At 33.2% G+C, this 16,204-nt stretch overlaps 1 protein-coding gene across 1 annotated transcript in view; it reads left to right on the top strand.

Annotated features, from left to right (window-relative positions):
- LOC133331935 (all trans-polyprenyl-diphosphate synthase PDSS1-like) overlaps positions 1 to 15,944 on the top strand; it is a 30,446-nt gene extending 14,502 nt beyond the window's left edge. Inside the window, exons 5-7 of the mRNA XM_061540323.1 lie at positions 4,388 to 4,519; positions 4,740 to 4,934; positions 15,675 to 15,944. Of these exons, the coding sequence (XP_061396307.1) occupies positions 4,388 to 4,519; positions 4,740 to 4,934; positions 15,675 to 15,896 (549 nt within the window). The 3' untranslated portion in view covers positions 15,897 to 15,944. The remainder of the gene's footprint in view (positions 1 to 4,387; positions 4,520 to 4,739; positions 4,935 to 15,674) is intronic.
- Positions 15,945 to 16,204: the final 260 nt, after the last annotated feature.

Genomic DNA, 16,204 nt, shown 5'->3' with positions numbered 1-16,204 from the left:
AAAGCGGAGGAAAATGTTGGGTTCTTTCATCTTGAAGAAGAAATTCCGTAAAAATAAGTTCTTTTATGAAGAATAAACCTTCAGAACTTCTATGGAAAGAAAAACTTCAGCTTTTCTACGATATCTCCTTTTGCAATTTAATAACTCTGCTCTTTCATGAAAATTCAGTTTGTTTTTCTCTGAGTCTTTAAAAGATTTTGTTTTTTTTTTGTTTTTACATACGGCAGCCTCAGCCAACTATAGTCAGGATATTAATATATCGCAGGAACATCAGAAAATTCGAGAACTTGTGGCCCATAGAAAAACTGAACGCATTTTTCGCCATAGAAGAGCTCAAGGTCTTTTTCTCCCTAGAAAAGATGATGGAAGATCTTGTTGTTTAAAGAAAAACTGAAACATATTGTCTATAGATGATATAAAGGTCCTCATAGAAGATCTGAGGGTCTAACGCCACATTGAAGAGTAGAAGGTCTTCTTTCTCAGAGAAGAGCTAAAGGGTTTATTTGTCATAGAAGTACTGAAGGTCTTTTTTCCCATAGAGGAGCTAAAGGTATTTTCCTAAAAGTTTGGAGATGTCATTGGATGAGAAGTCTATTATTATATCTTCTGTACTTTCATGACCCTTGCAGAAGGGGGAGGAAGAGAAAGGGAAAATATTGCTTATAAATAATTTTTCAAAGGCTCATTCAAGGCGTAGATGAGAAGAGTTAAAATCATTAATAAAAATAACTCTGAGCTACCATAAGACAATTTTTTGGTTTTATATATAACGCACTCTTGGTGTTCTATATAAAGGAGGTTTGATCCTCTATTAGAGGAGAAGTTGGTCTTCTTCTCCATAGTAGTTCTGAAGGTCTTCTTCTGCAATGAAGAGCTGAAGGTCTTCTTCCCCATATAAGTGCTAAAAGTCTTCTTTCCGTAGAACAGTCATGAAGGTCATGACTATAAAGCACGAATGGTGCCTTCTTATAGAACATTAAGTTCTTTTCTATCAGAGAAGACCAAATTTTTTAGAAGTACCAGAAAGTTTTCTTATAGGATTTTAGTCCGATTTCCTTCAGAAGGCCAGGTCAACAAGAGGCATTCTTGTAGAAGCCAAAACTTCGTATTAAGGAATACAAACGATCTACTACTAAAGACCTCTGAGGTTTTGTTATAGAGGACCAATAGGTCTACGTATAGTGGTTTAATAGGTCTTTTCCCAGAGGAACTTTTAGTCTTCGTTTGATATATCAGAGGATATGTTTTCGATAGAATAGCTAAAGGACCTCTCAACCTTAACTAACTTATTCTTTTCAAATGATTTCCCTCCATCAGAAATTCCCTACATTATATAATTTCATTTGTGTGCTGGCTAGTAGAATTCAATAAAAAATGTTTTTTTAATTTATTTCCATTTAAAAAATATACATTTAAAAAATCAATTCATAAACACATTCGAACTTCATTCGCAAAATTCAAGCAGATATATTTTTAAAGATTCCAAATCTTTTTTGCACAATAAATTTTTAAAGATGTTTACCTAAACTATTATCTATCCAAAACGACGACAACAGGTTCAGAGATAAACACATACACACACACATTCTGAACGGCATGCATGCAAATGGGGCTTGGATGTGTGCTCAGTATCTATGTCGATGCCATTGTTTGTCTATTTGTCGATTTTTTTTTGGCAAAAACATTGACTAAAAGTGTCAATGCCAATTAACAGTCATTATTTTCATTTGGAACAACAATTCAAACACTCTGACACACACAAACACTTCCCCAATTCAATATACATATCGTATGCAAAAAATATATCCGGTCTCCATTACTAAACTGAAACAGAAATTGCCTTTTTGTTGATGATTTGAAAATTGAATTTCCAAATAAAATTTCTTGAATATGACCTCTCACTGTGCACTTGTTTTACTTCTAATTAATTTGTCCTTGTAATGGCCAGAGAAGAAGAAGGGAGAGAGAGGGAAACAACGTCTTGTTGGAAATTTTTATATTGTCTATGGTCAATATGGATGAGGGTAGAAAGTTCGATGATATTACGTTTTGGGAATAGGGTTGAAGTAAGTTTTGTGATTTTGTCCTTCGTCGTAGAATATTCTAGAATCGTCTATTGTAAAATTTAAACACAACTTATGTGAAATATTGATATTGACAATTGAATATATTTGTGTGTGTGTTCTTGATTGTCATGTGAAAATGAATAGTGACACATTTGAATTTTATCTTGAATGGGAAGGAAATTTTGGATGAGTTTTTAAACAATTTTTAATTGAAATTTTTTTGTGAATTGGCCAAAAGTTTTATTGGTTATACATAGACCACAAGGTTCAATATTCAATCTTATAATCCTTTAAAAATAAAAATTTCAGTACGTTGTGTCAGTCGGCCTAGCTATGGGTCTTTAGTACACCATTTACTTAAAATCGGACGAAAGTATATAGGAGCTATATGTAAATCTGAACCAATTTCAAGACAACTTGACACACGAAAAGTTATAATAGGTTCAGTACATTGTACAAAATTGTGTGCCGATCGGCCAAACTCGGGTCGGCCAAATATATATAGGGTCTTCGGTGCACCATTTACATAAAATCGGAAAAAAATATATATGGGAGCTATATCTAAATATGCACCGATTTCTTTAAATTTAACACACATCATTCTGGACCTCTTTCAGTGCCATATGTCAAACTTTGTGCAAATCGAAGGATATATAGGGACATTGGTGCCCCATTTACCTTAAATCGGACGAAAATATATATTTGGGAGCTATATCTAAATCTGAACCGATTTTCTCGAAACTTGACACACGACATTCTAGACTCAATTCAGTACTCTATGCAAAATTTCCCGCAAAGCGAAAGATATATAGGGACTTTCGCGCACCAATTACATTTAATCGGACAAAACTATATAATTTTCAGGAAACTTAACACTCATCATTCTAGACCTAATTCATTATGCTGTGCTAAATTTCGTGCAAATCGAAAGATATATAGGGACTTTGGTGCACCATTTACATCTAATCGGACAAAGCTATATATGAAAGCTATATCTAAATCTGAACCGATTTCCTCGAAATTCAACACACGTCATTCTGGACCTAATTCAGTACTCTGTAAAAAATTTCGTTCAAATCGAAAGATATATAGAGACTTTGGTGTCCCATTTACCTTAAATCGGGCGAAAATATATATGGGAGCTATATCTAAATCTGAACCGATTTCCTTCAATTTCAATAGGTTTCGTTCTTGCGACCTGTACTTTGTTTACAATTTAACATCTACAGACGGATGGACGGACGGATCGACTCAGAAAGTGATTCTATGCATATTCTCAAAAGGAACCATGTATCTATATCGTTTCCTTTTGCCTGTTACAAACATATGCACAAAGACATAACACCCTGTACCACAGTGTGGCGAAGGGTATAAAAATCCACTCTTTGTATATCTTTTGAAAAAAAAAATATTTTGTTAAAAATCCCCGGCTTTTATAGTCATTGAAAAAATATTTTTTTTTTAATCCACGCCTTGTATAGTCCTTGACAAATTCTTTTTTTTTTCAAAAGATTAGAAGGTCTTACAATGCAATAAGGAAAAACCCCGAAGTTATTTTTACAAACAGCCCTTAGCTATAATTCTATGTTAGGGTTTTTGTTTACCCAACTCTAACAGGCAAATTAAATTTCAAGGTTTCTTCTTCTTCTTGGCCTATGGAATTCATTCAATGTTACTTCGCCTAGTAGTAATAAAAACAAGTAATAAAAAACTTACACACTCGTACACACAAATCGTATGCATGTTAAATGAATTCTTATTGCCAAACAATAGAATTGTTTGCAGTTCCGAACTTCTACTTCGTTTAACAAAACAATGCAGAAAAAAAAAACTGTTTAACTACTTTAAACAAAATCATGGTAATGTTGTTAATTAAACAATTAATGACACGCCACAACAACTACATGGCTTGTGTTGTTGTTAAACGAATTACAGAAAAATAGCAACAACAACAATAAGAAAAAAATAATTAAAACCAAAAAATGTTAAAACGCAACGTTCAGTCAGTCATCCGCCAAAATTTTTATGTGTGTGGTTCGTACCAAGGTGGTGGTAATGTGTGGGTATTTATGCACCAAGTTACCTCTGAACCATATCCACACCATGGTTAGAGGGCAATAATAACAAAAATATATATTAAAAATACTATTTCCGATGTTTTGGAGGTCCACTAAAATCCATGTTTTTATTATTGCCAATTGGTGTCGGTATATCTTGCCTTTTCATACCTCTCTTCCACATCTTCATATTAAAGAACCATTTATTTATTTTTTAGTACTTCGACTATTTTTATTAAAATTTACCTCTTCTTCTTCTTGCAGATTTTAACGGATTTGGTACAAGGCGAATTCATGCAGCTGGGTTCAAGGGAAACCGAAAATGAACGCTTTGCCCACTATTTGACAAAGACATACAGGAAAACGGCTTCACTGATAGCCAACACATTGAAGGCGGTAAGTAAAATCGAAAACAATTGGCTATGCCCAATGAAGCATTAAGAATTTGAAATTTACAAGAAAAACAAACAACTACAACAAAATTATAATAACAACAATACCATTTGTTTTATTCTACCTTAACCTGATAATAATGCACGCATGCAATTTTGTTTTCAAAATTTGTAATTATTAACCGATATAACAACCGTTTGTACAATTTTTATTTTCATTACAGACGGCCGTCATTGCCGATGCCGACGACAACCTCAAGGAATTGGCATTCCAATATGGTCGCAATATTGGTTTGGCTTTCCAACTTGTCGACGATATGTTGGACTTTGTCTCATCGACCGAGACAATGGGTAAACCTGCCGCTGCCGATTTAAAATTGGGTCTTGCAACGGCTCCCGTTTTATTTGCCTGCGAAAAGGTAAGTCGAAGAAATGATAAAAAAATAGAAACTACATTATTTCTCCACACATCAGTTACTGTTTATTTTAATCGAAGTTAGTCATTCAGAAATTTATGCACGTCCCATTGGCCTATTGTATTTATGGCTAAGTGATTGCTTGATAATGACGGTTATGGATGATAGTTAAGAGGAGGGGGCTTTTTTGTTTAATTTATTATAACGATTTTCAATGTGATGTGATGTATTTAAACAGACTTCCTTATTTGTCTATGGCACGAGACTGATTACAAAGAAGAAATTAAAAAAAAAAACAGGTACATAAGTCGTTATGATAGGCCGTAGCGAACTTTTAATACTCTCCAATTCGATAGCATTTTATATGGGCGTTCCACGCCCTCTATAGTCCTTCCAAGTCTCCTATAGCCCCTAAAAAATATTTTTTTAAAAATCCACGTCTGGTATGGAACATAAAAAATATTTATCCACGCCCTGTGTTGACCCTGGAAAAATATTTTTTTTTTTAAATCCATGCCTTGTGTTGGGGCTTTATTTTTTTTTAAATCCATGCCTTGTGTTGGGGCTTTATTTTTTTAAATCCATGTCTTGTGTTGGAGCTTGAAAATTTTTTTTTTAAATCCACGCCTTGTGTTGGAGCCTGAAAAATATTTTGTTTCTTTAAATCCACGCCTTGTGTTGGAGCTTGAAAAATATTTTTTTAAATCCACGCCTTATGTTGGAGCTTGAAAAATATTTTTTTAAAAATCCACGCTTCGTGCAGTCCCTGAAAAAAATATTTTTATAAAATCATGCTTTTACACGTTTTTAGACAGGCTTTTTGTGTTGGAGCTTGACAAATAATTTTTTTTTTTAAATCCACGCCTTGTGTTGGAGCTTGAAAAATATTTTTTTTAAATCCACGCCTTGTGTTGGAGTTTGAAAAATATTTTTTTTTTAAATCCAGGCCTTATGTTCGAGTTTGAAATATATGTTTTTAAAAAATCCACGTTTCGTGCAGTCCTTGAAAAAATATTTTTATAAAATCAGGCTTTTACACGTTTTTAGACAGGCTTTTTGTGTTGAAGCTTGAAAACTATTTTTTTTTTTAAATCCACGCCTTGCGTTGGAGCTTGAAAAATATTTTTTTTTTTAAATCCACGCCTTGCGTTGGAGCTTGAAAAATATATTTTTTTAAATCCACGCCTTGCGTTGGAGCTTGAAAAATATTTTTTTTTTTAAATCCACGCCTTGTGTTGGTCTTTGAAAAAAAAAATATTTTTCTAAAATCATGCTTTTACACGTTTTTAGAAAGGCCTTTTTCCTAAGTTGTGAGTGGACCTATATTTTCACAATTCTACGGGGAAGTTCTCCACCCCTTTTTAAACCCTTCACCACACTGTGGTACAGAAACGAGATAGACACATGGTTCCTTTTGAGAATATGCATAGAATCACATTCTGAGTCGATTTACACATGCCCGATTTGCACGAAATTTGGCATAACGCGCTGAATTGAGCCTAATGTGATGTTTGTCAAGTTTCATGAAAATCGGCCCTGATTTAGATATAGCTCCCATATATAGTTTCGTCTGATTTTATGTAAATGGTGTACCAAAGTCCCTATATATCTTTCGATTTGCACGAATTTTGACATGGCATACTGAATTGAACCTGGAGTGATGTCGGCCAAATTTCGTGAAAATCGGTCCAGATTTCAATATAGCTCCCATATATTTGCGACCAATTTAATGTAAAAGGTGCACCAAAGTCCCTATATATATTTCGATTTGCACGAAATTTGGCATTACGTACTGAATTGAGCCTTAAGTGATGTCTGCCATGTTTCGTGAAAATCGGTCCAGATTTAGATATAGCTCCCATAGATAGATTCGTCTGATTTTATGTAAATGGTACACCAAAGTTCCTATATATCTTTTGATAGGCACGAAATTTGGCATGGCTCACTGAATTAACCCTAATGTGATGTCTGACAAGTTTCGTGAAAATCGGTCCAGATTTAGATATAGCTCTCATATATAGTTTGGTCTGATTTTATGCACAAAATTTGGCATGTCATGAACCTGGAGTGATGTCTGCTAAGTTTCGTAAAACTCGGTTCAGATTTAGATATAGCTCCCACATATATTTGCGTCCGATTTAAATTATTAGTTTACTAATATACCTTTCGTTTGCATTCATACCCCATGGCGTATAACTATTGACATAATGTATACACCCCACAGGAAATGTTACAAAACCTGGCGTATAACTATTGACATAAAGTATACGCTCTCAGGGTCATCAATATTCGCATTTATAGAATATTTTGTTTTTCGTAAAATCAGTGAAATACATCTCTCTACAAAAAATCGTTTTAATAGCCCATAACACTAGTTAAATCCAATAATTTGGCTAAATTATTTAAAAATCCGATTACTTGATATAGAATGTCGTCAAATTATTGACATAAAGTATACGCCAAAGGTTCACATGCATCGACAATCCACTCGAACTTTTTTTTTAATATTTAATAGTTCAATTTTATTATTTCATAATTTCATATTTTTTATGTTTCCTTGTGTCATCCACAATCCATTCAAGAGGCAAAAGACGACAACAAGTGCCTTCAAAAAATTCGTTTGAGACAATTTTGGCATAATTTTTTAAATTGGCAATGCAAGTCATATCCGCAAAACAGCAAAAAAGCCCGACAATAAATTCAAACCTTAAAAAATATAACAACTCTATTTACTTGTAGTTTACCATGATTATTGTCATAGTTATGTTATTTGTTGTGTTGACAGATTGAAGATAGCAACTAACATAACAGCAAAAATAGGCAAATACTGGCAAATCATTTTCAAAATTTATTCACAGGGAATACACACACATTTCGGCACATATTTTGTCAATTACGTAGCATTTGTTTGCCATATATTTTCGTTTTGTTTTCAAATTTTGTATTGGGGTTTTATGTTTTCTTCCATTTTCTATACCCCCACAGCAAGCAATGTCTTTTGCATATCAATTTTTTATTTTTTGTTGGTTGGCTTAAACAAAATTATTTAGTAATAGTTTGGAATTCAAAAATAGTTTTATAATTTTGTTATTTTTTTTTTTGTTGAATGAAATCCATAAGTGTCGCATACAACGGGTTATTTGTTTTCGATTGAATGGGGAATACCATGTGTACATGTTGTCTTCCTTTTCATTTTTTTTTCATAATATGTTTATATTTATATTTATTTTTAATGTATTTTTTTTAGTTTTATGATAGAGAGAAACACATTTAATTATTCTAAATTAGTTTTCAAATAATTTTAGATAAAATATTCCATTGGTTTTTAATTGATATCCAATGGCGTATAAGAATTGACATAATGTATGCGTCTATTGGGCCATAAATATGGGAAATTTTTGAATTTGTTTATTTTGATGAATGTATTCCATGGGTGGTTTATATTTTGTTTATAAAATAAAACTTATTAAAATTGTGTTTCTATGATTAGTGGGAAAATTAAATTGAATTTAATAACAACGAGAAACATGTTATAGTATACTTAATTTGTTTTTAAATAATAAATATCGTATATAAATATGAGTTGTATTATTTAAAAACAAATTAAGAATGCTTTGGTTTTTAATTGTTACTCGATGGCGTATAAGTGTTGACATAATGTATTCGCCAGCTGGGTCATAATATTGAAAACGTTTTAAATACGTTATTTTTAATAGAAAACACTGTGTGTGGATATTATTTTATTTATTAAATTAATATAATTATATATCCGTAAATTTGATTTGAAAACATTATTACCATTAAAAACATTCATAATAAATAGAATTAAATTCTATTGATTAACAAACATATTAGTTTTTTTTATAAAAACTTGTTTACGATTTCATTTAATGAATCTAGCACCTAGTCTGCGGTCTAACACAAATTTAATTTAATAACTAATTTGTTTTGAATGCGTTCAAATGTATCACACATCGGGTTACTGAATTTCGAATGGGGAATACCATGTACTATTATTTTATAGATTTGTTTTGTTTCATATTCGATAAAATAAAGATGAAGGATTTCTGATAGGGTAAAAACGTAAAAATGCAAACATACAAATATCGAGATACTACATTTAAGGGTCTATATGAAATCTCATAACCGACAATTTTGTAGAATATTTCGATATCTAAAAAATCGTCTTGTGGCATTTATTTTACTGTTCAAGAAAATTTAAGATGAAAAAGGTACACATGACATGTTTAACAAAATAATCCTCGATCGATTGGGCTGAACATGACGCCCTAACAAGCGCAAAAAAAAATATGATCTATGACAAATTCTGGAGTCTTATTATACTCCCATTTATTCCCAAAAGAAAATCCTAATTTCATTATAATCCGAAATGCATTCAAGCAAATCTTCAATTAGTATTTAATAAATTCCCGCTGGCGTATAACTGTTGTCATTGTGTATACGCCAACGGGCAGTAATATAGACATTTTTATTTTTTTATACCCTCCACCATAGTATAGAGGGTATATTAATTTTGTCATTCCATTTGTAACTCATCGAAATATTCATTTCCGACCCTATAAAGTATATATATATTCTTGATCAGAGTAAAATTCTAAGACGATCTAGCCATGTCCGTTTTGCATAGGGTTGTCCTTTGTCTGCAGGCAGGTCAAGCTCGAAGATGGGATATATCGGTCCACGTTTGTGCATAGCTCCCATATAAGGGTACCCGCCAAAGTTCGGTATTTTTGGGTTCTTGAGCGCGTTTTTAGCCGAATTCGCTGAAATTTGGTACATTGGGTTCTTATTGGGTACTAAATGTCCCTACAAAAAACGGTACCTCCTAATTTTCAGTATTTTGGTGGTCTTAATCGTATTTTTGTACACCGAGTTGGCTGTAATTTAGTATTTTGAGTTCATAGTAAGTTCCAAATCTCTCCACAAAAAATTATGAACATAGGTCCATTTTTTCGGGTAGCCCTCATATAAGGGTACCCCCAATTTTCGGTATATTGGGGTTCTTGAGCGCATTTTTCAATCGAATTCGCTGCAATTTGGTATTTTGTAGTCGTATATGGTAACAAATCTCTCCACCAAAAATGATTAATATTCACCCACCTTTTTGGGCTAGTCCCCATATAACCCCATTTTTATATTAAAATCGTTATCTGATTTGTTCTGTGTTTTGGGTTTGGTTCTAAGACTCTGTTGTAATCTTTTCACCTGCGGAGGACCTCGAGATAAAAAAAACTAGAACGTAAGGTTCGATAATGAACTATAACCCGAAACGGATTTTGTCCAAAGAAACATGGTGTTAAAACAAATATATTTCGATGAGGCACATTTTCACCGTGTCAAAGTGTATACACTCTCATTAGCCATAAGGCTGAGGGTAATTTATACATTTTGAAATTTGTATTATGGTTTACATTCCATATATTTTCATTTCAAGTACCTGTCAGTATATCTATGGTGGAGGGTATCCAAAGTTCGGGCCGGCCGAACTTAACGCTTTTTCACTTGTTTTGAATATAAACATGAAAGAATCACATTAAAGATTATTGTATTTTGACTGAAAATTGCCATACAGTTTTTTGGTAAAATGTGATTTGTTTCCCAAAATAATAATAAATACTTGATTAGATTTTAATCGATAAACTATAGCGTATATATATATATATATATTGACATTAATTGTACAATATTAGGGGAGTCAATGTCTTCTGCTATTTTCGAAAATATTGTTGATTTAATCAACGCACAAGTGATATATGTTGTTTTAATAAATGCAATACGTCTCCTGAGTAATGTTTATTTAAAGAGTCTTCGAAGGAAATTTTTACTTTTTGGGAAATATTAGAGGACCTCTTTGCTATGGCAAACATGTGCTCATCGAAATATTGTTTTTAGTCGCAGTCTTTGGATTAAATTCGTCCTTCCGTGTGTCTGGTCGACTTGTACGCACGATAATTCTCAAAGGTAGTAGCCGATTTCATTCAAACTTTGCACATCGTAATATTTCTAGCAAACTAAGTACAAGTTCAAATATAGGGAATATCGCTCAAAATTGTGCTTAGACATTAATTCTATAAATTTATGCAAACTGACTATCCGATTTTGAACCATACTTTGCAAAACATATAAGCGTAGATCAAGTCCGAAATTGTCCACCTCTTCTGGTACCTCCCCCATAAGGGGTAAAAATTGCCCATATTTATAAATCCAATATTAATATCATGCGAACCAAATTTGGCACAACATAACATATTAACCATACCTGTATATTTTTAGGAAATGGAATTTATCGGTCCTCTTCTTCTAGTGTCATTGCAACATTTTCAAAATGTGTAAATCTAATATAAATCGAACGGAATAGCCACATTTCATGTAAACTTTTCTCATCGTTATATTTTTACCTAGCACTGATCGAATCCAAAGATGGGACTCATCGGTCCACTCCATCTGGTACCCCCACACCCTTCCCAAGGGGTCAACATTTTTAAAATTTGTTAATCCAAAAACAATGATTGAATCGGAAATTTCCGATTTGATGTCAAATATAGGTCCACTCCTTCTAGTACTTCCTTCACAAATGGTCAAAATCTTGAACACTTGTAAATCTCTTATTAAGCGATCGGGATAACCAATTTTATCCAAATGTTGCACCTTACATAGATCAAGCTAAGGTATTTATTTCTATTGGATAGAAAATCGTCCTACCAAAAATATTTTTGGTTTGACTATTTTTGGTAAGTTTCGGCACTTTGGGAGAATATCTTCCTACAAAATGTTATCAATATATCAGGTATGGCAAAGTTCAAAGCACAATTTTCCAATCTGAAAGTCTGTAATTTGATATATTGTTTTCTTTTGGCAGCAAGCTTCTAAACCCCGATGGGGTTTATATATTTTGAATGGTGGAGGGTACAAAGAGTTCGACCTAACGTAACGAAATTTTTAATATATTTTATTTCCCAAACATTTACAACATTTCCACCTGTATAACCCTTTAGTGTCCAGGTTTTCTGCAGATTTATCTGAGAAGGATTGTTGTTTATGTTTTTTATCCATTTTAGAATAAGTCCAAAGCGGACTTTCTATTTTTCTCACAATGGGTAATTTTTTTCAGAAAATTGTCCCTCACATAAACATAGGTCTAGGGTGTCTATCGAACCACTCCTTCTGGTAACCAATCTCTCATACCAAGTGTCAAAATTATTATTAACTCCCCATTAGAGCAAATATTTACTGTAAACCCCTGAATTGTGAATTTGTTTATACTAAACATAATAAAGATTTTATTTTAGTATCGCCTATCTCTGTTAGAATGAATTAATACATATTGTTAATTCAAAATGCATGTCTTTCAAGGTCTTAATATGGTTGATTACATATCAAAGCTTCCTAACATTTTTTAAATTTTATAACATAATCTCCGCAATTTTAACGCTTAAACATTTATCACTTTTCTAGACGACAATCATAGCTGTTTGTATAATGCCAATGTCTCATCTTTATTGGGAAGCAAACGATTACATTTACAGATAGTCAACAGTATTAACAGGTACTTACAGACAGAAGGCTGAGCTATTAGCAAAATGACACAAAACAACAACAGCAATTGACGCATTTCATGTGATTGGATTGGAGGTGGATGGATCACGATGGTGGCAGGAGCTATGCATTTTGCATTCAATACCGAAAGACTTTGTATATGAATGCATGACACGTGCACAATGCCAGCACCAAACACCACCTTCATCCACCTCCACCATATCAAGTGAATTGTGGTTGACATTCCATGTTACTGGAATTCCTGGATGATGCCATGCCAGAGCTTCGGATGATCCGTGGATAACGACGACAGCAACGATGATGGATTCTTTTCATTTCTATTTGACAAATATACGTCGACATAACTACTTTCCGGCTTTTTTTTTGTGTGCACTGCATAGAACATTTGTATGCCAAGTAAACAAAAACGTACGAACGCACACACACACATATACCCATTCAAATGCAATGTGTGTGTGAGAAGAGTGGCTTATTTTCTTCATTACGAATTCAATTACAATTTGTCGGATACGTGTCAAGCCTAACTTTGTGCAAATAAAATAAAATGATACGATACGAAACGAAAAAAAACTGAAAATAGTTGTTGCACAAAAAAGTTGCGAATTATTTATTTTTGTAATGTTGCCAATTTATTGATTGATAAAATATCGAAAACTTATATCAGCAGAAAAAAATGCGAAAAAGGGAGAGGGATATTCCCCTCCATTTATGGCTGAATGGTTTATCAACTTTGTTGTCGTTGGCACTTGGCGGTGCTGTTGCTGCTACTGTCTATGACTTAATCATTAAATAATGTTTTCTTTCCAATAATAATTGTGCATGTTGGACACGTAATTATTGAAAGATGGATGGATAGCTGGCTGGCTAGATGGGTTGGTTCGTTGGATGGTTTGTAGTTTGGATGTGATTGCTATTTAAATGGCTGCGCGTAAGATAGATTGAATGGTTGTGTATGGTTTCCTTTTGTATTGCAGCCAATATATCCCTTTCCAATTTCGGTTTGAAATCATTTTAACACATAAAAAAGGGATTAAAGAAATTTTAATTGTAGATCCAGCGAACTATATATATATATATAGGCCCAACTGAACCTAACAACTATAAGGTTCAGTTGGGCCGAACTTGTTATACCCTCCAACATTAGGTGGGCATTCAAATGCTTAAACTGACGAAAATTAAGGATATAACTGATCACGGTCCGTTGTTAGTAAGAAAAATTACAGCCAATACGGTTGAATAAGTTTCTGACATCTTAAAAATATCGAAAATTTGTGGTATCGTTTAAAGTAGGGAGGCTATACCAAAACGCAGACCAACATTTTTGATTTTTTTTAAGATTGAGAATCCAAAATATGAAATTAGACCGAATTCTATTTTAAAACGTGTCCAAAATATCAAATAATGGTGGTGGCGTTATATGGCTCCTACCCTAAAAAAGGACTGCACCAAAACATGGATTTCTGCTGAATATTTTTTGCAAGAAGCCTCCTTTATAGGCTTAAATCCCAGACTGACAATCATATTTGTTTGAAAATGTTTGCCAATACCCTCAAAAAAAAACTGAAAATCGATAGGGTTCTTTATATGAGGTATATGGCAAGACTCGGACCTATATTTCGACGAAAAGGTTTTTTTTCTCTCTAAAACAAACCAGTGAGCGGAGCAGTATAGTCGGACGGGGCCGACCATATGATACCCTACACAACATCCATGGAAATCTAACTTTCTGTGGTTCTATTTTCTGAGCTGGGGCAATATTTCGTGATATTTGCACACTCTTGACCGATTAGAGGTCAGCAAATATTACTAATATTCTGCACAGATTCCCTTCACCGTGGGTTGTGTTGTGATGTTCGGCTTTCAATAGTGGCCTACAGATCGACTCGAAAAAAACACAAAACATGTTTTCGGTCGAATTCATCCCAATATTATTATCTGATCATCACCGACAATTGTAGGAGTTATCCTTGACCATACCTGGATCCTCGTGGAAATTTTCAAAGCGATCAGAGCTATATTTCCGCCCTCTAGTGTGGTAATAGGTTACTTAATAACATCTGAATACGTAAGCACCTCCCACATAGGAGACCATACGACAATATAATTGGTATCAATTTAAAGGTCAACCACTCCTCTTGGATATAATGTCAACTTGAGCTATTTGGGGTATGACGATCAGTATACTTGAAGGTGGGACCCATATTTCACGGCGTTGTCAGGGTATTATAGCTTTGGGGCTGCACAAAGCTATAATACCCTGACAACATAGTTGAGTAGGGTATAAAAAGATTAATTTTCAATTTCATTTTAAAATCTCTAATAGGACCTTCCTATGTCGACCCGAACCTTTCAAATGTCAACAATAATTTGGAAATGGAAGCTAAGTCAGTATATATAGACCTGTAGTGGTAACTTAAATTATCGAAATGAGTCGAGACCTTAAATGGAGATTATATAAATAGTCTGCCCTCTGAGAACCCGAAATATCAAATTACAGTCAATATTAGAAATTCGACGGCACCATTTTATTTATATTTTTTTTATTATATTTGCTCTATGAGAACCCAAAATACCAAATTTCAGCCGCTTTCGTTTGAAAATTGTGGCCAGGCCTTCTCAGAACTAATAATTGGCGCGAGGCCAAAATATGGACCTATACTAATAAATTGGCTTCAATATGGTATTTTACTCATTGAGAACCTGAAATATCGAATAACGTCAATGTCAAATTTCGATTCGAAAAAATACAATGACCCTGAAAATACCATAAAATGGGTGGGGACATTAATATGAAGGTCATATCAAAATTGGAACCAACAACATTAAACTTATAGGCATTTTTTGGGAGGTAATTTTTGGCCAGGACCTTCTCAAACTTCAAAATACGTTATATGGGGATTATGTAATAATACATAGAAAACTAAAACCTTCTAATAAGACTTCGGTTCGGAAACGTAAACTTATATGCTTTTTTGCGAGAGAGTCAATGTTTGAAATTTTGGCCAAGAGCTTCAAAATAAAATTTTTGGTGGGCTATCTCAAAGCATGGTCCCCAATGAAAAATATTCTGCGAATGCTATTTCTTCAGAGAATACAAGTTGCATTTATTATTATTATTTTTTTTTCAAATAATTCATTAATTGTTTTTTATATTTTTCATTTCAGTACCCCGAATTGAATCCCATGATTATGCGTCGCTTCAGCGAACCCGGTGATGTGGAACGTGCCTTTGAATTGGTTCACAAATCACATGGTCTCGAGCAGACACGGTTTTTGGCCAAGAAACATTGTATTGAGGCGATACGATTGGCTCAGGAATTGACCGAATCACCCTATCAGAAGGGTTTGCAGGTTGTTGCGGATTTAGTTATTAATCGTATGAAATAATACTTAGGGCTAATTTAATGCAAAAAAAACATACAAACAAAAAATCATGTTCATAACAAAAACACACACAACATAACAATCCATAAAGAAAACAACAACACCCTTTTGTGGCATGTTTTAGAAAAAAAGAAGAAGAAACTTAAACATAAATAAAGGGAAGAAAGGGTAATTTAAAACAAAAATAAATTTATATAATAAAGAATTATAAATAAAAAATAATGGGAATGCAATAATTTATATAAAAACGATTTTTTATACATACAAATATATAGAAATTTAAATAAAGAAAATTTAATGTAAAATTTCAA

This window comes from Musca vetustissima, unplaced genomic scaffold (assembly GCF_032173495.1).
Source record: "Musca vetustissima isolate MV318-11 ecotype Yass unplaced genomic scaffold, APGP_CSIRO_Mvet_v1 utg87010, whole genome shotgun sequence".
In the NCBI taxonomy this organism is placed as follows: domain Eukaryota; kingdom Metazoa; phylum Arthropoda; class Insecta; order Diptera; family Muscidae; genus Musca; species Musca vetustissima.
The sequence above is the reverse complement of the archived record's forward strand: the minus strand, read 5'-3'. Positions and strand labels throughout refer to the sequence as shown.